The 23,430-nt window shown below is 40.3% G+C and overlaps 1 protein-coding gene across 8 annotated transcripts in view; it reads right to left on the reverse strand.

The window, feature by feature from the left end:
- Positions 1-23,430, reverse strand: part of NTNG1 (netrin G1) — a 411,337-nt gene that overhangs the window by 79,603 nt on the left and 308,304 nt on the right. For 6 of the 8 annotated variants that reach the window (XM_077452777.1, XM_077452779.1, XM_077452778.1 and 3 more), the window contains one exon: positions 8,853-8,912. The exons of the other annotated variants lie outside the window; for them this stretch is intronic. In XM_077452777.1, the coding sequence (XP_077308903.1) occupies positions 8,853-8,912 (60 nt within the window). The remainder of the gene's footprint in view (positions 1-8,852; positions 8,913-23,430) is intronic. 8 annotated transcript variants of the gene reach the window in all.

Below are 23,430 nucleotides of genomic sequence, written 5' to 3' on the forward strand. Positions count from 1 at the left end.
AGTGGTCTGACCATGTGATGGGATATATACGTGAGTGAAGGAGAGTGGAGGCAGATGTTATAGGTATAAAAATGTGATCTATTCTGGAGAAAGACTTATGGGGGTTGGAGTAGAAGGTAAAGCTTTTTTTAAGGGGATTGCATTCTCTCCAGGTGTCCACCAATGCTGCCTGTTGGAGTTGTTTGCGGAGTTTTATGGAGGGGGCAAGTTGTTCTGGGGAGTAGGGTGACTTATCTAAGTGTGGGTACAGGACTAGGTTAGAGTCGCCGCACATGAATAGAGTACCTACTTGGTGTGCTCGAATGGTCTGAAGGAGGTGGGAGAAAAACGGATTAGGATTCGTATTAGGAGCATAATAGGAAACTATCGTAACATCCGTGTCCTGGAGTAGGCCTGTGACTATAGGGTACCGGCCCTCAGGGTCTCTGATTTCAGTTCTGGGGGTGAAAAGAAGGGTATGATGGAAGGCAAGAAGGACTCCTCTGTGTTTCGTGTCTGCGGAGGCCGTAAAAACTTGGGGATATTTGGAATGGAAGAATTTGGGAGTGGCGTGCGAGGAGAAATGAGTTTCCTGGAGAGCCACTATACCGGCTTTCAACGAAAGAAATGTACGGAAAGCCTTGACCCGCTTCTGTGGTGAGTTGAGTCCTTTAACATTCAAGGACAAGATATTTAGGGGGGCCATAGTGTGGGAGAGAGGGTGTGTCCAAGAGACCACTTAGGGCCCGGGCGAGCCAACCAGCCAAGGGGGAGGAGAGGGATGGGAAGGGCAGAGCAAAGGGAAAGAGAATGTGAGAGGAAGGGTAGTTTGAGTGGGGGGGGGGAGAGAGGTGTGAGGCGGTGTGAGCAAGGGCGCACCGCCCAACAAGTAGGTGTTGCAATCCGCCTGACCGCAGGCCAGACAGGCGGAGTGTGCATCAGCAAATGGGGGGAGCAGTGACAGCTCACCGCCGCGTACCCGTAAAACTACCAATGAACAATATAAACAAGGAAATAAAACTTAATATCAACAAGCTCTACCGGATAGATGTGGCACTATCAGTGCAGATAAAGGAGATGTCAAAGGATATTGGTCATAGTAGAAAAATTAACTGCGATGAAACAGTATGGAAGGTGAAAATTGACCAAAAAATATTTATATAAAAAAAAAAAAAAAAAAATGTTCTTAATTTTCTTTGTGAAATAGCTTTAGTGAAGCTGGCATAAAAGTCAAATGATGGGTAGAGATGTCTATACTAGAACAAAAAAACATAAAATAAACAAAGTCCGGAGGGAGGATCAGGATTTGCAAGTCCCAAAATCTGGCGGTTCAAAAGTGAGAGGACCTGTAGATGGCGGTCGTCAGCGGGGGATAAATACCTTCGGGCTAGGGAAGCCCATACTGGAGGAGCGCTTAGGGGTATCCCGCTTGACAGAAGACGAGCTTGGTGTAGCTTGGCGGTTCCGCCTTGGCGTGGCTGCGTAGGAGTAGGGAGCAAGACGAGCTGGTGTGCGAGGAAGAGATGTTTCCTGGGGTTCAGGTGCGGCAAGGTGGAGAGTCTCCAATAGATTTTGCAAGGCTTCGGATGAGGAACAGGTATGTTGCTGGCCTTGGTAGGAGAAATGGAGCGCAAAAGGAAAGCGCCAAGCGTATTTTATCTGGTGTTGCATCAGTATTTGGAGCTGGGGTTTCATGGTACGTCTGTTCGCGATCGTCGAGGGTGCAAGATCGGTGAAGAGCTGATATGTGTGACCTTGGAACAGTAGGTCTTGCTTGTTTCGTGCCGCAGAGATCAATTGCTCTTTCGTTCGGAAATAGTGAAGTTTCACGATTATATCTCGTGGAGGGCCTTCGGGTTGACAATGCGTTAGTGCCCTATGAATCCGATCGAATTCAAGTCGTTCGATCGGAATCGATGGGGACAGTTCTTGGAAGAGTGCTGTGGTGAAGGAGTGGAGATCGTCCACGGTCTCGGGGATGCCCCGGAGGCGAAGGTTTGACCTCCGTGAGCGATTTTCTGCGTCCTCTAGACGGGACAGGAGGACCGCATTGTCATCTCGGAGGCTTGCTTGATCATGGGCCAGTTCTTGTAGGGTGAGCTCCATGTCGTCCGCCCTTGTTTCGAGGTCAGCCGTGCGCTGGCCTAGGTCACGGATCTCGCGGGTGAGTCTATCTGTGATTTGGTCAGAAGTGGCTTTGAGGGCCTTGTGCAGCATGGTCTCCATGTGTTTCAGAAAGTCAGTCTGAGACATACCTGTCGGTGGGGGAGATTGCGCTGCGTCTGTGCACTCTGCCGAGATGTCCTCCTCCTCGCTACTCTCGTGTTGTTGCGGGTTTGTGGTGAGCTGGGCTGCCGCTGAGGCCTTCGCCGCCATTTTGGAGGAAGCACGCGCCAGTGCTTCTTTTATCGGTTTTGGCTTGTTTTTGCCCCGATGGCCGGTCAAAACCATACCGGGAGAAGCACGGGGTGGTCCGCTACGGGGGTCCACAACAGCAGGGGTGATGGCCGCCTGGGATTGCAAATTTATAGCTCGGGATCACGGCGGTGAGAGCGGAGCTCTAACGGGATGCGTCCGTCATGTTGAGCTTCGCGCATGCGCCCCCCATGTTTTCAACTATTTCTATTGATTAGGAAGTGGTTATCTTACTGAAAGTTATAATACATGCTTCAGAATTGTTGCGATTTAGAATATGAAAGTATGTAGGAAATGTGGTGTTATATTCAGATTTAGATTTGATTTTCAGTACTTAATTTCAGTTCTTTGGGCTTTTTCTATGTTATTAGTGCCCTGTCCTTTGTGTTATTGTGGTAGGTCCAGACATATTTTGTATAAAGGGTGGGAGAGAGTTAAAAACTCTTTTAGATGTTATTTGCTCTTTATTTCCTCAATGAGCAAATTTCAGCTTACATCCTTTGTGGTCACTAGAACAAGAAATTATGGCGAATCTCACTGATGGAGAGATGCATGGCAATAAATAGATTCCCTTCACATTGTGTGCTATTGAGGAATGGAGGTGGAAAGGGACACAGCAATAAAAACTCAACTGAGGTTCTACCCTTCCAAAATCTATGTTAAAAAAAAGGTTCAATGGAGAATGCCAGTTTTGCCGTCTTTTGATAACAATGCCATCCTAAGTCAACATCAGCTTAAAGCAGAGCTCCACTTGTTTGCACGCTTTGCCACATTTGGCCCTTTTTGGGGGAGTAGGGGGGAGCAAGTACCTGGTTTTGACAGGTACCCCATCCCATTTCTAGATCAGGTTGCCACAGTAAACTGAGCCAGAAGTTTGGCCCCGCTCCTTCCCCAGCAGTATTCTTGGACACATCACAGGTCCCAGAAGACTACAGGACCATCCATAAGGCGCAGCAAGACTCACGCATGCCCAGTAGGGAACAGATGGTGAACTTCACTTCCTGTTTCACTTACTACAGATGCTGATGCCTGCACCCAAAGCCAGGTAAGGACATTGCGGGATCCCTGGATAGGTAAGTGTCCTTATATTAAAGCCAGAAGTTACAGTATTTGCAGCTATTGACTTTTAATTTTCTCTGAAGGAGCCTGGAGCTCCTCTTTAAGTGCAGTGTGCTCAAAATATGGCCAAAATGATATAATTGAGTTACTGTAATGCTAACTAGTATTGTTGTGAGGAAAGAGCAGAGGTCTCACATGTTGAGTGACTACAACTCTATGTGTACCAATATAACGACATGCCTTCTCTCTGTATTCACCACAAAACCTCATAAACAGGTAGTGAAAGGTAATCCATATAAAATCTTTAAAGCCAAACCCCATAAAAATAGCTAAATACACATATAAAATAATAGAGCTGTTTTACCTGCCAACAGATTTGTAATGCTGACCATTCAGTCCTTAGATTTACACAGCTCTGTCACACAGCACAGCCTTGTCTGACACAGGTGGGGACTTGATATTTCTTTACTGCAGTTCAGTAATATTTATCGGTCTCCTCCTCACTACCACCCTGTGATTTGATAGTGAAAGGAGAGGCAGCAGACTGCTGAGCTCATCTGATATCTTATTGACTTCTTGTACTGCTTCTCCAGTTTGAGCTATGCTGTACAGAGACCACAAGTGGCTAATACCAAATAAAAACAAGGTACTTGCATTGCTTGCATTTATAAAATTATTTTTAGTAATGTATTAATAAGTACAAAGCTGCATTATTCTGTTTTTTATGTCTGCCTGGAGTTTACCTATAAATGTACTTTGTAAACTGTATAATGAAGTAACGACTATTAGAACGTATCATCAGTTTCCCAAATGATCACAGTTTTGACCAACATTTACATAGGAGGAAAGCATCCTCCTTCCCTAAATTGTAAACAAATAACAAAGGTCCCATTGGTAAAATAGGTGGACAAAATAACGCCATGAAAGACATTTGCATGAGACAGTTATTTACAGAGCATTAAGCTTATCGGACACACAGAGCTCACTTCATGGTCACTAGTGTACTGTAGCTGGACAGGTAAGCATAGAGGTTTATCATTATAAAGCATTTTACTCAAATAAAAAACACTAATGATAATTGCATTGAATAAGCTTGGCTTGTAGTATCTGTATTTCTATTGCAAGAGCAAAGCAAACCATATAAAAACAACTGATCCATTTACTAGTACTAGTGACCTATGACAATGCATACTCACATAGAAAACAAATTCATACAGTGTTACAGATATGTCAGATTTTAAATCACCGACTAGGAACATGAACTATACTGTTTTGCGACAAAGAATTTATGGAATGTAACAAAGATTTTACTATCTTTGTCTCTGTATAATAAAACTATAAATACATCTTGAGGAAGAGAGAGGAAAAGAAGACCAATGGCCCACAGCAACAGTGGCTAGTAATCACGGATTCTTCTAGTACCCTAATGTAAGATAATTATGTCAGGCTGTTTCCATCAATCAAAAATAATATTTTTAAAACTACAAGTTAGTTGCATTAGGTTGTATTAGTACAGTTTTATGTTGGCTATACACGTAGTGGTCTAGTTATGAAAAAGAAAAAAGCCGTTTGCGGATGTCTCAAGAATTCGCACAGCTGTCATGAAAAATCAATATAATATGTGTAATACGTTTACTTCCTATGATCACCAGCTCCATCTAATGACTAGGACTTGAGGTTCTTGGAAAGTGAACACATTATAAAAATTATGGCAATTACGCTTGACAGATATGCAAATAATTGAGACAATTGTACACTGAAGTTTGCATAAACAGACCCCTTAAAGGGTATATATAGCCAAACATTCCTTTTTTTCTAGAATATGAAAAGTTTTCTTCATGTCTGTGTCTCTGCTGGGTTAATTCACCGTCTCTGGTGACCATTGTCACTAGGACAGGAAGTGATGGAAAACCAAACATTGAACAGTTATTACCAAAATAAGACTAAATCTGGGTAACAATCTATTGGTACAGTAACAACTGTCTAAGAGAAGAAGTTCCCTCACTTTGTAGAGATTTCTTCTTTATTTTTGTTGTGCTTTTGGGATAGGAAATGCACAGAAACCTCTCTGATGAGACACAGACAAACAAAAATAAATAAACTGATGGCCATTTTAACTTTTCTCTGCTCTGTCCAAAACTGAAAAAAAACATTTTGGCTATGCATATTCACAATAGGATAGTTTGATATAAAGATTATTTCAATGAAGGTATTCATTTCACTGGAAAGGCAATTTGATTAATGGTTATTTTTATTTTAAAAGAATGATCAATCACAGTATAAAATCCAGTTAAGACCAAACCAGATGCTTATTGTTGTTTTGAGTCACATTTCCTTTGAGGAAAAGATGTGAAATGACTACAGTAAATCTGTGATTGCTAGGTTGTTTATGATGTATATCAGCATTAGGGCTAACATCCTGTTTTAGCCACTAATTGAATAGGTATACCTTTCTAAATATCTTTAAATCTAGAATGTTGACTGTGTTCCCTACTGACAAAAAATAGCCTCCCCAATTCCCCATCAACACAGACAGTGTTGATGGGGGAATCACAATTGTCTTCTCCTGGCGGGGGCGGACAGGGGAAGCCATCCCTGCTGAGAGAAGACAGTGATTATCGCTAGCAGCTATAGCAGGCTGATTGTACTCAACTTGATTGATCGATCAACTTAGTACATTTAGCCTGTCCATTAATGGTTCGAATCTCGACCGGTTCCTGCTGAACCGACTGAGATCTGAAATGGCTATGGCCGGCCTTATTCAAACAGTACCTCACAGGCAGCTCACTGATTGCAAGCCTAATGGGAACCTGTGCTCTATTTTAAATTGTTAAAAGTCCTGCCCAAATGCTAATACAAGGAACTTCATTGACTTGAAAAGCCTTTCTGTGACTTTCTTTAGCTCAGTTTCAGTTAGTTTTTTAGGCCTGATTTTTACTGACTTTCTGACTTTACTACTTACCCAACCTTTGTCTAATTACACTGCCTTTGCGACCTCTAAGGGCACTGATCGGAGAGAAGAAAAATGGCTGTGGATAGACCTTAGCACTGAATTTAGTGAAAATCAGGCAGTGGTAACAAGGTAATAATAGATTAGAAAAGATGACAAACAAGAGCATTCTGGCGATTGAAGGTGTCTTCTCTGGTCTATTATTTTTGAAAGTTTTATATAGAGTGCAAGCTTGCTTTAATACTCAAGGGGTCTTCTTTAACAACAGATAAAGCGCTGATCCTTGTCAGTTTGTTAGCTAACACAGGGCAGTCCCCTCCATACTCTCAGTTAAACTCTTATCATTAAACTCTAATTAATGTTCTACTGTTCTTTTTTTTTTTTTTTTTTTTTTTTACATTTGGAAACACATATAAATTCTTATTTCATTTAGCAATGCAAAGGGAATGGATGACATGCAAAGCATAGATGTCCACAGCAACCAGTCACATTTCTATTTATGACAGATAAATTAATGAAATATGAAATCTGACTGGTTACTATAGGGCACTGTACCTTGAACTTAAGTATTGCTTCTTTCTTACTAAATAAGCACTTTAGTCTTTTACTCTGTCTAAGCTAATATACATTTTTGATGAAAAAGGCAATGGTCCTGGACAGCATTTAAAACAGTTGTGAGATTCAAGGGTCCATTTTTTTATTGTTTCCGTTTTTGCTTTAGGCAACAATTATTAAAATGAACAGTAGTTTTTGAACATATGTCTAAAAGCACAACTGGGGTACAAACAAATAATAAAAAAAAGCCTTGTCACCTTTTCTAGGGGTTTTCTGCAAGTCTAGAACATCTTTCAATAGGAGCTTTGAAAAAGGGAGTTATAAAAAGTCTCCTGGAGACATTAGGCTTCATGTAGGCTGTTCAGCTTGCAATGAAATGTTCATGTTGTAATGGAATTTCTCTATAGTTTAGTGAATATGGTGAAAATTTACTTTGCAAAGGATTCCCAATTGTGTGGCAAGAAAGTATAAATAATACAGTTGTTTTGCTTGCAAATGACTGGATGATGGAAATAATGAGCAGCACTTTACCACATTCACCAAGCTAAGGGAAAATCCCCTTGAAAGGTGACGTTAGCAGCCTATTTACATTAGTAAATCAATGCCATCAACACTAACTGACATTTTCTGCTTTTCAAATTGTTAGAGCAGAGATAATTTGCTCTAAACGCAAATCTTTCACATAGGGCAAAAGGCAATAGTATTCTTAACTTATAGCAGTCATCACATATGTAGAAAATGCTAGTATGCACATGATAGGGCCAATGCTGATCCTTGTGCTTGTATTAAATAAAACTCCAATGATATAATTTGATCATCTCACAAAAATGGATTTAAGAAAAAAGGACAGGTATAAGATAATACTTGTGTAATCAAGTATGAAATAAACTGTTAAAGGTATCTAAAAAGGTACAGAAATTTATGTTACCAAATATCTATTCTCATCTAGAAAGCAGTCTAAATTAATATTGCAGATTAGATCTAAAGCTCAATCAGCAGTAGGCATATTATGTTACTTTTTATTTGTCAATCTTACTAAACATGTGAGCTCCCCATGGTGCCGATATTACCATCTGTAACATTTTTATATTGATGAAATTTCCTTATTATCCTACTAAACAGTTTAGCTCATCCAAAAATTATATTTCATCTTTGGTTGAATGATGGCAGGTTGAATCACTCACTGGCATCTTAATTGCATAGGACTGTGGTGAGATGTACCATCAGGAACATAAAATATCCCAATAAAATACACAGTATTAAACTAGACCTTTGTTTTAGGAAGCCACAGTTGTACTTTTTACTGTATTCTCTGTTATCTCTTGGGGAAAACACAACTTTGTGTTCCACTATCCCTGCTGTAGCCATTATAAAATGCCATACGTTCTCTACTCACTTCTTTAATACTTAATTTTACATTATTTTACATCATAGAGAAAGCAGGCCACTGTGCTTAGCTTCATACTGACTTCAAATCAGGCACTTTTTCAAATATTTTAAGGAAATAAGAAACGGATTCAACTTGCCAAAGATAACTCATAACCTAAATATCACCCGAGAGTGGAAATAGCAGCTTTTTTGACAGCTTTTTGCAACAGCCTAAAATCTCTTACTGGAATATAGTAGCCATGTGTTGTAGCAATGTTTTTCCTCTGTACTGTACTATATACTGGTTTGGGCCGCCTGTGGCTCCCCCGCATCCATACAAGTACATGTTTCTATTTGCTGGTGCAAATGTACTTTATTAATTTTAGAACTTTTAAACCGCCAGAAGAGAAGTTATAATCATGTGAAAATTCTCCTCAAAATTGTGCATTTTATTGGGTGGAATAAAATCTGTTCAATCTGTATGCAACACAAACCAGAGCCACTGTATGAATGGAGGGATTCCTACCTCTCTTGTGACTCGAAACACGAGCAGGTGGCACTGTAGAGTGGGCTACTTTGGGAAAAACTGGACAGACAAGGAAGGAAAAAAAAAATCTAATTAGAAAAGAAAAGCGAAATGAAAATGTAAGCAAAACAGAAAGTAAGTAACAATAGATGTACAAAGATTGATCCACAATTGTGAGTACATTCAAATAAAATATTAGAGGTGATTATGCACTAAACCCTACAGGGGCCGTAGATGGAACAAATAATAAACTAGTGAACCATTAGCACAAGCAAATCAAGAAATGTACGTTGTAGGTTAAGTAAGAGGATTGAAAAAATAAAACAGTATTATAAGTTCTGACTCTTGCAAAAGTACCCTTTTAAAATACTTATGGTCATTGCATTTATTGATCTCTCAATACATCAATAAATTACATACACTAGAACATTTGAGTCAAATCTTGGTGATAATTTGAGTTTATTGGAATTATAATTAGTCAAATATACATGATTAGGGCAATGTCACAGGTGTGCACAATAAATTATAGCTACTTGTAGCTTTGAATTTGCTAGATAGGGTTTCATTTTTTTTTTACTTTGGCCATAGATCACAATGCCTGCCAGTAAAGAACATAGTGCAATTGAAAAAATACCTATTTAACTAAAGCTTTAATCATCTATGGAGAGACTCTCCATCATGACTCCCACTGGTATGTATAGACACTGTGGGGGTAATTTACTTAAACTAGAGAATGCAAAATCGGGATGCAACTCTGCATAGATCTAATCAGCTTTGAGGCTTTATTGGCAAAGCTTAACTGAACAAGCTGCAGTTAGAAGCTGATTGGCTACAATTTACAGCTGCACCAGATTTTGTGTTTCCTAGCTTTAGTAAATCGACCCTTGTGCTCGGGTCTCCTCTCACCCTAGGTTAGTCAACACATTCTTTGCTTCATGATCAGGAGCAGAATGTTTTGCACTTATGTAAGGGGGTCATGATGGAAGTTGTGTAATTCTGTAGCCATTGGATGATAATAATATGCACATAATCTAAACATTAAGGTATGTTGGAGTGGGTGGGTTCCGGGTGGTTTGTTTGTTGATTTTTTTTCTCCAACCTCACAATTTTTATTTTTATCAAGATCTGATAAGATATATGGTAGTGTTTTCAGTTTTTTGAATACATGATATGCTTGTACATGATGTTTTGTTATCATATATGTGATGATATATGTATTTTTGCACTTTTTTTGAAATAATATATTACCTGTATTACCCACTAGCTCTAAGATCCAAAAACAATGAAAGGTGTATCCTGTATCCTGAAGAAGCCCTCCAGTTGGGTGAAATGTGTTGAGCCATACACCTCCTTTTATACATTGATGTACAGACATTTGTATTTATGTTAATGGTTATGATAGCACCTTTATGAAGTTCTTTTTACATTTTGTATAAATAAAATTATTGTGATTTTACCTGTGATTTTACCTACTGTACTACGTTGTGTACTGGTCTCGGGCACTTTAAAATCCCCTTTCCCCACAGTCTCCCCTTCTGGAGAGGCATGGGGACTATCTCCCTACATATTCTGAATGTTGTTGTCTCTTAAAATATTCTGTTTTTCATTAGACAATGCTAAATCATACATCTTAGTGTATGAACCCTCTCTATGCTGGAAATCTCAATACTGCCAATAATTTAGCTTTCTAAAGGCATGCCGACATTGGCACTCCCATTTATAAAAAAAGGCTTGTGAAGTTACATAGTGACTTTGTATTTTTCTGACAAAATGACAGCAGTTTTGTCAGAACCCCCCCCCCCCCCCCATATTGCAATGCAAGTAGGTCACCTAGTGGGGATTGATTTTTACAGGAAAAACAGTGTGTCATTATAACTGGTATGCTGAAAAACCCTGATCTTTAGGGGATTTAATAGCTGAAGCTCAGATTAAATATACAAATAAACTAATAACTCAGAGGAATGGCCCAAACTTTTTTCCTAGTGCTGTATGATTAGGTAGAGTTTAAATTACAGAGAAACAATCTTAACGTGTTACTAAAGGCATAACTTTTTTCATTTTGGATAGAGCAGGGAAGACTTATAACCCCTTTTTTTTTGCTATCTGTGTCAAATTAGGGAGATTTCCCTTCTTAGCTGTCCCTTAACTAGAACAGGAAGTGAAAGGAAATCCCTCCAAAGTGAGGGATATGCAGGGTATCACCAGAACTAGCATCCCTATTGGAAAATGTCTCTATTGCTGTTCTGATGTTAACCCAAAATGTAGGATTTTCTTTTACTTTCACTTTCAATGATAACGGTAAAAAAGGACAAACAGAGCAGATGAATCTTCCTAACAGGGGCACAGACAGCAATAGAACTTGACAAGTGTCCTAATCCATCTCAATTCTATAGGCATGCGCACACCTGAATCAGCCCATGTTTGTGCTTATTCCCCCTGCTGATATCCCTTGCTGCCCAGTCCTGCCCCCCCCCCCACAGCGCCACTAGCTGCTGTGGGGGATGCTTCAGGATGAACAATGGGGGAAGGGTCTGAAATTGTCATTTACAGGCCACTTCATTTAATGTATGATCACAAAGAATAATTTGTACTGATTGCTCCTGTGTCCATTCATAAATTGCATTTACTATCCTTCAGTTTGTGAATGAACAGGAAGCTGCTCAGCACAGAGCACTTCCCATTTAGGGATGAGCCGAACACCCCCCGGTTCGGTTCGCACCAGAACTTTCGAACGGACCCCAAATTCGTACGAACGTTAGAACCCCATTGAAGTCTATGGGACTCGAACGTTCGAAATGAAAAGTGTTAATTTTAACGGCTAATATGCAAGATACTGTCCTAAAAAGGGTTTGGGGACCTGGCTCCTGCCCCAGGGGACATGGGTCAATGCAAAAAAAACTTTTAAAAACGGCCGTTTTGGTGGGAGCACTGATTTTAATGATGATTAAAGTGAAAAAAAAAGTGAAATATTCCTTTAAATATCATGCCTGGGGGGTGTCTGTAGTATGCCTGTGAAGTGCCACGTGTTTCCCGTGTTTAGAACAGTCCCTGCACAAAATGACATTTAACGGAAATAACGTCATTTAAAGCTGCTTGCGGTTTTAATGTTATATCTGGTTCCTGCAATATGGTTGAAAATCATTGAGAAAAATGGCATGGGTAGCCCTCCCTGCCCATTACCAGCCCCTTTGGGTCTTGTACGCATATTAAGGGGAACCCCATACCCATATTAAAAAAAGGAAATACGTGTGGCCCCCAGGCCCTATATACTCAGAACAGCAGTATACAGGCGGTGCAAACAAGACAGGGACTGTGTAGGTTTGTTGTGTTAAGTTGAATCTGTTTGTAATTTTCAACCGGTAGATTTTTAAAGTGTAGCTCCAGTCAAAAAAACTATTTTTAAGCTTTTTGGAAAACATAGGGAAGGGTTATCACCCCTGTATAATTTGTTTTGCCGTCCGTCTTTTTCAGAGCATGCAGACAGCATGCACAATCTCCTAACACTGACTGAAAGCTCTATTTAAGACGAGCAAGATATTTAGCTATATAGGTGGATATAGCGGTGTATACTGCGTTCAGAGCACGCAGACAGCATGCACAGTCTCCTAACACTGACTGAAAGCTCTATTTAAAACAAGCAAGATATTTAGCTATATAGGTGGATATAGCGGTGTATACTGCGTTCAGAGCACGCAAACAGCACGCACAATCTCCTAACACTGAATGAAAGCTCTATTTAAAACGAGCAAGATATTTAACTATATAGGTGGATATAGCGGTGTATACTGCGTTCAGAGCACGCAGACAGCACGCACAATCTCCTAACACTGAATGAAAGCTCTATTTAAAACGAGCAAGATATTTAGCTATATAGGTGGATATAGCGGTGTATACTGCGTTCAGAGCACGCAGACAGCACGCACAATCTCCTAACACTGACTGACAGCTCTATTATAAAAGATAGATATATCGCTAGATATATAGGTGAATATAGCGGTGTATACTGCGGTCAGGGCATGCAGACAACAACCACTACAGAAGAGCAAGAACGAAAAATCGGCCGATAACGATTGGTGTATACTGTGTTGAAGGTACACAGAACACCCACTAACTGCTACAGATGCCAACACACTACACAAGGCCGCCGCGCTGGCGGCCTTATATAGTGTGGGGTGTGTACTACACAGCCTGAGCTATGATTGGCCCCAGGCATCCTGCCTGTGGCCAATCATGGCTCTCTTCGCTGCCGGCGCTGTGATTGGCCAAGCATGTGGGGTCACAGTGCATGCTTGGCCAATCATGAGCCAGCAATGCACTGCGCCATCGCAGTGCATTGTGGGCCGTGAGCGCCACACGAATTTGGTGCGAACGGCCCATAACGTTCGGAATTCGCCGAACGGGCGAACAGCCGATGTTCGGGTCGAACGTATGTTCGACTCGAACACGAAGCTCATCCCTATTCCCATTCATTCACTGTCCAGTGCATCTGAGGCTGCAGAGAAGCTGTTTAGAGCTCTGATATTTCACCAAAGTCCCTTATTGGGGCTCCTAAAAAAACTATAAAAATAATGATAAAAAAAAAATATTGTAAAAAAAGATTTAAATTTTAAAAAAAAAATAAAAAAATAAATAAAATAACTACTAACACTGTCCACTTCTCTACTGACACCAACCACTATCACCAATCTTTGTGATACTGACACATACTTTGCTCTACTGACACCATCCATGTTTTAATACATTTTAAAATGTTTGTTTATATTTATTCATACGAGTGTGTGTATGTATATATATATATATATATATATATATATATATATATATATATAACTTTGGGGTGCACACCCCAATGCAATAGGCTGCGCACACCTATGCTCCACTCTATCAAAAACTAAAAAAAAATTGTCTTTAGTGACACTTTAAAACTAACAGCTAACACATTAGTTTAAGAACATACACAAACGATAATAAAAATCACATCCAAGCCAGATTTGATGGATGAATAAAGTGTGACAAAAGAGATAAATTACTTTCTTTAACCACTTAACAACCAGCGCACGCTGATGTACGTCCTATTTTTAAAGAGGGATATCTCAGTAACGGCAGCAGCTGCCGCCACAACCGAGATATCCATCTCTTCGGACGCCGGTCATCTGTACGATAACAGTGGTCTCCGTGGCAGGTTCGCCGCCAGATCACCGCTATCGGCGGCTGGAGAGGTACCACCCCTCCTCCCGCCGCCCTCCCACGCCCTCCGCCGCTTACCGGAGCCGACGGTAGCGGCGGGTCCTCTTCCTAGCTGGGTATAGAGACGAGTGAGGCTAAGATGGCCCCCACTCGTCTCTATACCATAGGAGGGCAGAAGCAACGTCAAAACGTCACTTCCGCCCATACCTCTTAAAGGTATATTTTTTTTAATGTCATTTTTTCAAATGACTTTTTTTTATTGCATTTAAGTCCAAATATGATATCTGAGGACTTTTTGAAACCAGATCTCATATTTAAGAGGACCTGTCATGCTTTTTTCTATTATAACGGATGTTTACATTCCTTGTAATAGGAATAAAAGTGATCAATTTTTTTTTTAAACAGTGTAAAAATAAATAAAATCAATTAAAATGAAGAAAAAAAAAGGTTTTTAAAAACACCCAGTCACAACAAGCTCGCGCGCAGAAGCGAGCAAATATGTGAGTAGCGCCGGCATATGAAAACGGCGGTCAAACCACACATGTGAGGTATCGCCGCAATCGGTAGAGCGAGAGCAATAATTCTAGCCCAAGACCTCCTCTGTAACGCAAAAAATGCAACCTGTAGAATTTTTTAAATGTCTCTTATGGAGATTTTTGAGGCTGAAAGTTTAACGCCATTCCACAAGCGGGCACAATTTTGAAGCGTGACATGTTGGGTATCAATTTACTCGGCGTAACATTATCTTTCACAATATAAAAAAATTGGGCTAATTTTTCTGTTGTCTTTTTTTTTATTAAAAAAAGTGATATTTGTAAGACCGCTGCGCAAATACGGTGTGAAAAATAAGTATTGCAATGACCGCCATTTTATTTTCTAGGGTATTAGAAAAAAAATAAAATAAAATGTTTGGGGGTTCTAAGTAATTTTCTAGTAAAAAAAAACCTGTTTTAAACATGTAAACACCGAATATGAAAAAGAGGCCTGGTCCTTAAGTGGTTAAAAAAATAAATCTGCTCCATGTACCCCCAATGCCGGCCACATGTGAATGTCTGGTCATTTTTGGTCATGTGACATCCCTTCCTTTAGCAGAGATCATGTGGTCGCAATAATAGACATTTGTGAAAAGAAATGGAGAGAGAGAGAAGCAGCAATTTCTGTGAAAGGTTTTTAAGAACTTCTATTGCACTTTATTTATCTCCGCAAGCCCCTTATCATTTTTTTTTTTATTTCACATTGAAGTATTGGTCCACTTTAAGCCATTAAAATGCTATATATACAAACTATCCTATTACACAATAATGACAGCAGACTACATTATTTCATAAGCTCGTTGGTTTACCATTCTTGTTATCTTGCATTTTATCTTATAGATTCATATTTTACATGCACAAAAGCCACACGCAGGAAAATATGATATACTGAAGTATTTCCTCTAAAGCTAAATGACATTTGAGAAGCCATAGATATTATTAACATCAGCACTTTTGATCCAAGTATAATGAAATTAAATATTTCATTGAAAATTTTAAATCATGACCAGATAATGACTTGTAAATACAAGCCCTCTCGTGTTAGGGATCCATAAAATTAATTTGTAAGGCGATATACTTTAAATAACCTACAGCAGAAAGTAGAAAGATGATGTCATAAAACTAATGATCTGTGTCACACAGAAGGAGCTCTATTAGCACACGGATAATGAGTGACGGCTCCGCCAGGGATAATAAAGGAGAGTGAAATAGTTTTTCCTTATTCCCTCATTCTGCGGCTTTACCTATTTTTCCCACCACCTTGTATGTGAGTGTTTGAATTATTGCTTGTGTAGACTCTAAAGTCCTCTGCTCTCATTCTGCACACAGCCCTTGCTAATCCATGCAATTAAGGCCAGTGATTCAGCCGTATTTTGTTCTGTTACGGCTATAGTGCGGAGACCCAGACACAATAATTTGGAGCAGATGAATAAGATAATTGCATTTATTTGCTATCTATGAATCTAGGTCAGGACCTGACCTAGCAGCTTCCACAGGCTTGAGTTTTAGTTCTTGTGTTATAAATCTTAACATAGTTTTTCCACTGTATTTTATGCAATTACTAATCTCTCCTCCTCATATTCACTGGTGTCCCATTAAGGTATGATAGCCGAGGATAATGGACCCACCAAGTTTTTTTTAAAATCTTTTGTTACTAAATGAAATCAGAATTATTTTTACCCAGTGCTTATTTTTATGATACCTGAGTGAAAGAGCTGAATGAGGCAATGTTCCTGGATCCCGTTTAACATTTTGCATTGGATTAGTAGCGTTTGAGCTGGACGTATAATGCTCTGTACACACGACCGGTTTTCCCATCGGAATAAACTCTGAAGGTTTTTCCGACGGAATTCCGATCTTGCGTATACGCGATCACACCAAATTCCGTCCATCAAGAACGCGGTGACGTACGACGCGACAAGAAAAAGGAAGTTCAATAGCCAGTAGGGAGTAGCTTCCGTCTCATACTTGCTTCAGAGCATGCGTTGTTTTTAGTATGTTGGAATAGCATACAGACGAGTGGTTTTCCCGATAGGAATTGGTTCCATTGGAAAAATTTAGAACATGTTCTCTTTCTAGGTCCGTCTGAATTTTTGGTGTAAAAAGTCCACGGAGGCATACACATGATCAGAATATACGATAAAAAGCTCCCATCTGACTTTTTCTGTCGGAAATTCCGCTCGTGTGTACGCGGCATAAGAGTTGAGATGATGGTGTTTCGGATCGATTTCTTCTTCACAGGACTAGATAAGTTAGTGTTACATCATGGATGTCTGTAGATGCAGGAATTTTAGTGTTAGGGTGGACTTCTACTTTAAGCCCTACTTCATGAACCAACTAAGCCTTCCTAAATCACACTAGCTAAAACCCATCCATATCGTAATTTCTTCTATGTTGAAAATGTATGGTGATTTGTACCGCACTGCCTTCAGAGGCATTGCAGTGGTTTGCTTTTAATGACTGCATGAGATTTTTATTTAAATCCCCCAAAAATGTTTTTCCACCCCCAAACCAGAATTAAACCTTAATTCTCTAGGTTTTTCCCTTCAACGTCACTTTCTATTTCAAGCTTTTTTTAGCTAGAGAATAATTTACAGGGTGAAGTGTGACAAAAGATAAAAAAATGTCTTTTGCTGGTGTTTATAGATAAACCCTAGTGTGAAAAGCCTGACGATTCTGGCAACAGCCTAATTATATAATACTCTTGTGAAACATACAGTTCGTTAGCTTTGCATTAATTGTCCATGACTATAGTTCTGCATTGATTTCGACTAAGGATTAAAGTGTTACTAAACCCACAATGGTAAAAGCAGTCTGTATATGCAGTAAAGTATGCTTGTTATACTCATTGTGGAATCTAAGGGGTTAATCCTCTGAGTTGTGTAAAAAGGCTGATCCTGTCTTCTCTGATCCTCCTCTTCTTCCACTGTCCCTAATCCATCTCCCTATAAGACAGAGCCTTTAGAGTCACTCGGCACATGCTCAGAGAGGCGTATGTGACCAGTGCAAAGCCAATCAGCACTGTCCAGACAGAGGGTCAGGGCTCCTGCAGCCTCATAGGACAGTCAGAGAATAATGAAAACTCCTCCTACAAGCTTTAACCGGTGCTTAGTCTGTCACTGATAGAATTCACTGCTATATACCGCTGGTTAGAAAAGATATTTAGCAGTTTATATTTACTAAAATAATTGCACTTCCATGTTCTGTGTACTGTGAGAGACTAGATATAGTGAACGTAGGGTCCTGGGTTTAGTAAAACTTTAAGGCGTCATTCACATAAGTTTACTACAGGGTAAGCCCGTGCGAGGGCTGTGTTTATCTGCATGGCAATGCACAGGTGCCCCATGCATCCCTGTGCAATCATTCCTATTCATATCAATTGGGACACAGCAGCTATAAAAGTCCACCAAATGTGGATCAGGTGTTGTAGAGAAAATGGCTTCAATTATGGTGGCCTCTATTCTTCCTTAGAACCAAACCATGTTTTCTCTGCTCCAGTTGTTGTGAAGCAGCCCCTGACTGGACAAACCAATAAAAATAACTTCCTATTGGTTACTATAAGTTACTGTATAAACATAACATTGGTGGCACATTTCTGGATAAAGCCATAAGAATGTCAGTTATTATTTAGTCCGATGTAAAGTGGCAAATGGAAAATCAGAATCCGACTACCAGCATTGCAGTGATAAGTGCTGCTATTTGATTGGTAACACCAAACTGTATTACATCACTGGCAATTCCACTCTGCCTTTGCACTTTAACATTGTCATGAAGCACATTACAAAGAGTCTACTTATTATGAAAACGTACAATGGCAACAAAAATTCCTTTGTTTTCAACCAGCTTTCATTTCTATGAACGGCGTAGGTTTTCATGACCCCTTATTGCACCAAAAACTCACTTAGCTCACTTAACCAAACAAAGCTGTGGATGATGAGAAGACAAGAATTTCTTGTATATAATGGAATCCCTTGGTGCTCAGCAGCTCAAAATTCATAAAAGAGCTGCAGGGTTTTACAATTCCCTGGTACATCTCTTGGGATTATCAGAGCAGCTCACAACTTGGTGCTCCTTTTTTTCATTTTTGCTTTATCAGGTGAATTTCCAGTTAGTCATTTAAAAAGCAAACATAAACCTCTTTTTATGCCATAAGGAAGATACTCGTGTAACCAAACAAGTTACTTATCTTTACTGGCAATGCTTGTCAATTTGTATATGTGTGCTAGTTTATTCAACCATTAACTCAGACGTTACAATTCATAGCCTACTGTTGATACAATTTAATTTTTTAGAACATAATGTATTGCATATTACAAATTCTTGGTACGTTTGCTTTCTTTATTGAGCCCCTTTCATTTATTTTCACTTAGTGATCCCTTCAGTAAGTCTGTTATTCTGTATATTTAATTTTCCCTTAACAGGACAAGCTGTCCAGATAAAATATTAGCTAGAGAGTTGAGACAAGCCATTTCACACTGACAGGGGTGCTTACAATGGGCAGCTTTTATTCATTCATGTAGAACATTTGAACATTTATCTCAAAGCTGTAAGCTGTAACTGCATTTAAAGTGTTATCTGGAATTCTGCTTTAATTTCTTAATCAAGTCCATCAATATCTGCTAGTGCTTCCAACCCTACAATCTCCACAGTTTGATAATGCTGCTATCCTAAGGTTGCTCCTCCTGTAGAGAGGAGAAACTCCAATGCATGAAGTGTGTTACTGGTTGGATCACCTGCTAAAAATTTAGCAAAAAAGCCAAAAAAATTAGGGAAAAAAAAGAAAACAAAGAACAAAAAACAAAATGAATGCAACCACCGTCACCAGGATTGGTAAGCTGCAACTTATTGGATTTTTGTTTTTGGGTTTAATGCAGTTTTCAGGTTAATGCTCTGAAAAAAAACTAATATTTCAAGGAATGACAGAAAATGTGACACATTTGTCAGCCCAGAGCGCTGTTCCATGGGACAAGGAGAAGCTTTTTGAGCCCTGTGAAAGTTTTGCTTTTTTAGAGCACAGGGAGAGTAAGCAGCTGAGTATGGAGAGAGTAAGTACAGGTACCAAACTGGGCTTCTTATAAAGAGGACCTGTTGCCTTGGCTAGAATAGGCTAAAGATAGGTTTGTTTTAAATAAAAGAGTTTGATTTAGGGTAAATTTAGGAGTATGTTCCAGTTATGACTAGTGTAGGTTCTCAAATTAAACTTTGGATTTCAAGTATTAAGTTCAGATAATGTTTGCGAATATGTTTAGGCAAAAGCTTTGCGTTACTTTTTATGGATGCAGTAAATAATTTTTTGTGTGATACAAAATATTCTGGGTTTGTGCATTTCATTTTTTTGGACTCCCAAAATACATGGCGTTCAAATGTTTTCACTTAACACAATATACCAAATTCATTGTACCCAAGACTGATAGACTGCCAATTGGGACACAATGTAGCCCACATTTGTGTAGATAAGAATACAATATTTATACCCCTTCTTTACAACTTTAGAATTAGGGACACTTGAGGGAGGTATAACCCTGCAAAAAGTGGGTGTGAACCAGCCTTAGAGTGTTAAGGAGCTTAAGGGTCATGGTTAAATAAAATGCAGGCTTCAGATATGTGCTGGGAGGTTCTTTGGGAGAGTAGAGGACTTGTGCTAGAAAGTGAGGTGGAGGGGGGTCATATATGTACTTGGGGGGAGATTTTGATGGGGAGAGGACTGGTGCTAGAAGGTGGGGTGGAGGGGGGTCTGATATATGTTCTGGGGTGCTCTGAGAGGGGAGAGGGCTTGTGCTTGAAAGTGGAGTGAGGGAAGGTTGGATATGTATTGAGGTGCTTTGGGAGGGGGGAGGACTCATGCTAGAAGGATTGGTGGATTGGGAAGTCAGATATGTGCTTGGGGGGTGCTCTGGGAGAGGGAGGACTTGTCCTCGAACATAGGGTGGGGTTGGATATGTACTGGAGGGCTGCTTTGTGACATTGTCAGCACTGATAATACAATTCTGAAGAGGTGGTAAAGGCTAAAGGTATTTTACCCTAATGCAACCTCTGCATTAAGGTAAAAAAAAAAACTTTTAGGAAAAGCTCCCCCCTGTTCCCCCTAAATATTTACTTGGGCTCAATCTCGGTCCAGTGCCATGCCTGAGAGCAGTGTCCCTGCTCTCTCTTTATCCCTCCTCAATAGACTCAGTGAGAGCAGAGGAAGCCAATGGCTTCTGCTGCAGTCAATATAATTCAGTGATGGAGAAGTGGAGGGCTGGGTTCAGCCACACTGTGTCTATCAATAAATGCATACAGTGTGGCTCAGGAGTAAGGATGAGCTGAACACCTCCGGTTCGCACCAGAACCTGCGAACAGACCTAAACTTTGTGTGAACTTTAGAACCCTATTAAAGTCTATGGGACTCGAAGGTTCAAAATCGAAAGTGCTAATTTTAAAGGCTAATATGCAAGTTATTGTCCTAAAAAGTGTTTGGGGACCTGGGTCCTGCCCCAGGGGACATGTATCAATGCAAAAAAAGTTTTAAAAATGTCAGTTTTTTCAGGAGCAGTGATTTTAATAATGCTTAAAGTGAAACAATAAAAGTGTAATATTCCTTTAAATTTCGTACCTGGGGGTGTCTACAGTATGCCTGTAAAGGGGTGCATGTTTCCCGTGCTTAGAACTGTCCCTGCACAAAGTGTCATTTCTGCATGAAAAAAGTCATTTAAAATCACTAGCGGCTATATTTGAATTGTCGGCTCCCCGTAATACAGAGAACAGTCTTTGAAAGTCATTGATAAAAAAAAAGCGTGAGGTTCCCCCAAATTCAATTATCAGGCCCTTCAGGTCTGGTATGGATATTAAGGGGAAGCTCGCGTCAAATATAAAAAAAAATTACGTGGGGTTCCCCCCAAATATCCATACCAGACCCTTCGGGGGGAGGGGACGAGAGAGCGTCTCCCCTCCTGAACCGTACCAGGCCACATGCCCTCAACATTGGGAGGATGCTTTGGGGGTCTGTGAGCACCTTGCCCCCATGTTGATGAGGACAAGGGCCTCATCCCCACAACCCCGGCTGGTGGTTGTGGGGGTCTACGGGTGGGGGGCTTTAACAAAGGGACCCCCAGATCCCGTCCCCCCGTTTGAAATTGTAAGGGGGTACACAAGAACCCCTACCATTTCACAAAGAAAGTGTAAAAGAATGTTAAGAAAGACACATACACCATTGTAAAAGTCCTTTATTAAAAATAAAAAAAATAAAAAAAAGATTCCAGCGGTGGTAATCCACTCTTGCTATCCAGCGACGGATGATCATCTCTCCGGGGTCCAGCGATCGCTAATCTGATCCAGCTACGGGTGATCTCTCCCTCCAGTGTAGCGCATCCATCCTCTGTCTACTGGCGGAGACACTGCGGGGATCCCGGCAGCCTGACATTTCTTATATGAGGAGGGCGGGGCCACCCGTCAGCTGACCCCGCCCCAAGTAGGAAAGCCTGGCTTCCCCAATGACGTGTGGGTGACCCCACCCCCCTCTGATGTAACAGCCTCCCACCCGCAGACCCCCACAACCATTGGCCAGGGTTGTGGGGATGAGGCCCTTATCCTTATCAACATGGGGATAAGGTGCTTTGAGGGGTCACAAACCCCCAAAACATCCTCCCAATGTTGAGGGCATGTGGCTTGGTAGGGTTCAGGAGGGTGAGGCGCGCTCTCTCGTCCCACCCTCTTTTCCAGCGGCCTGCCAGGTTGCGTGCTCAGATAAGGGGTCTGGTTTGGATATTTGGGGAAACAACACGTCATTTAAAAAAAAAATTGACGCAGGGTTCCCCTTAATATCAATATCAGACCTGAAGGGCCTGGTAATTGAATTTGGGGGAACCCCACGCTTTATTTTTTTTTATCAATGACTTTCAATGACTGTTCTCTGTATTGCAGCCGACAATTCATTATAGCCGCAAGTGATTTTAAATTACTTTTTTTCCTGCAGAAATTACACTTTGTGCAGGGACAGTTCTAAGCATGGGAAACGTGCGCCCCTTCACAGGCATACTATAGACACTCCCCAGGTATGAAATTTAAAGGAATATTACACATTTATTGTTTCACTTTAAGCATTATTAAAATCATTGCTCCCGAAAAAACTGCAGTTTTTAAAACTTTTTTTTGCATTGATACATGTCCCCTGGGGCCGGACCCAGGTCCCCAAACACTTTTTAGGACAATAACTTGCATATTAGCCTTTAAAATGATCACTTTAGATTTCTCCTATAGACTTGTACAGGGTGTTCTGCGGCTTTTCGAATTTGCCGCGAACACACCAAATTGATCACTGTCTGCCGAAACAGGCAATATTAGAGTCAAACATGAGTTCGACTCGAACTCGAAGCTCATCCCTACTCAGGAGTGAGCCCGCACCACTACCTTCCCTAGCAAGCAGCTTGGTGGAGGTACTTAAAGGCAGGGGGAGCCAGGAGCACCGGCAGAGGACCCCAGAATAGGATTGTGGTTGCTCTGTGCAAAACCATTGCACAGACCAGGTAAATATAACATGTTTGTATTATGTTTTGTTTTTAGTGGGAATGCTTTAGCAGTCCGACTATTGTTATTTGTTTTTATTAATCTTTTTAATTTTATTATTCCGTACGTTTTTTGGCTCTGTGTAACTTCTGCATACTTATTAAAGCTATTCAACTTTTAAAATGTTCAGCTCTTTCAGCTGATGATGGGACTTCTTCAACTTTTTTTCTACTATTTATACTTTTAAAAGTATTAAGCTTTTTAACACTTTTTTAACATTGAAGTCAATGAGAGCATGCTTAAAATCTTTAAAATCTTCTTCCGCTACCAAACGTTTCAGCTCCTTCATACTTTCACCTACAGAAGCCAAACAA

Source organism: Lithobates pipiens, unplaced genomic scaffold, assembly GCF_037356315.1.
Source record: "Lithobates pipiens isolate NorthernLeopardFrog02 unplaced genomic scaffold, aLitPip1_a1.2 Scaffold_23, whole genome shotgun sequence".
NCBI lineage: Eukaryota > Metazoa > Chordata > Amphibia > Anura > Ranidae > Lithobates > Lithobates pipiens.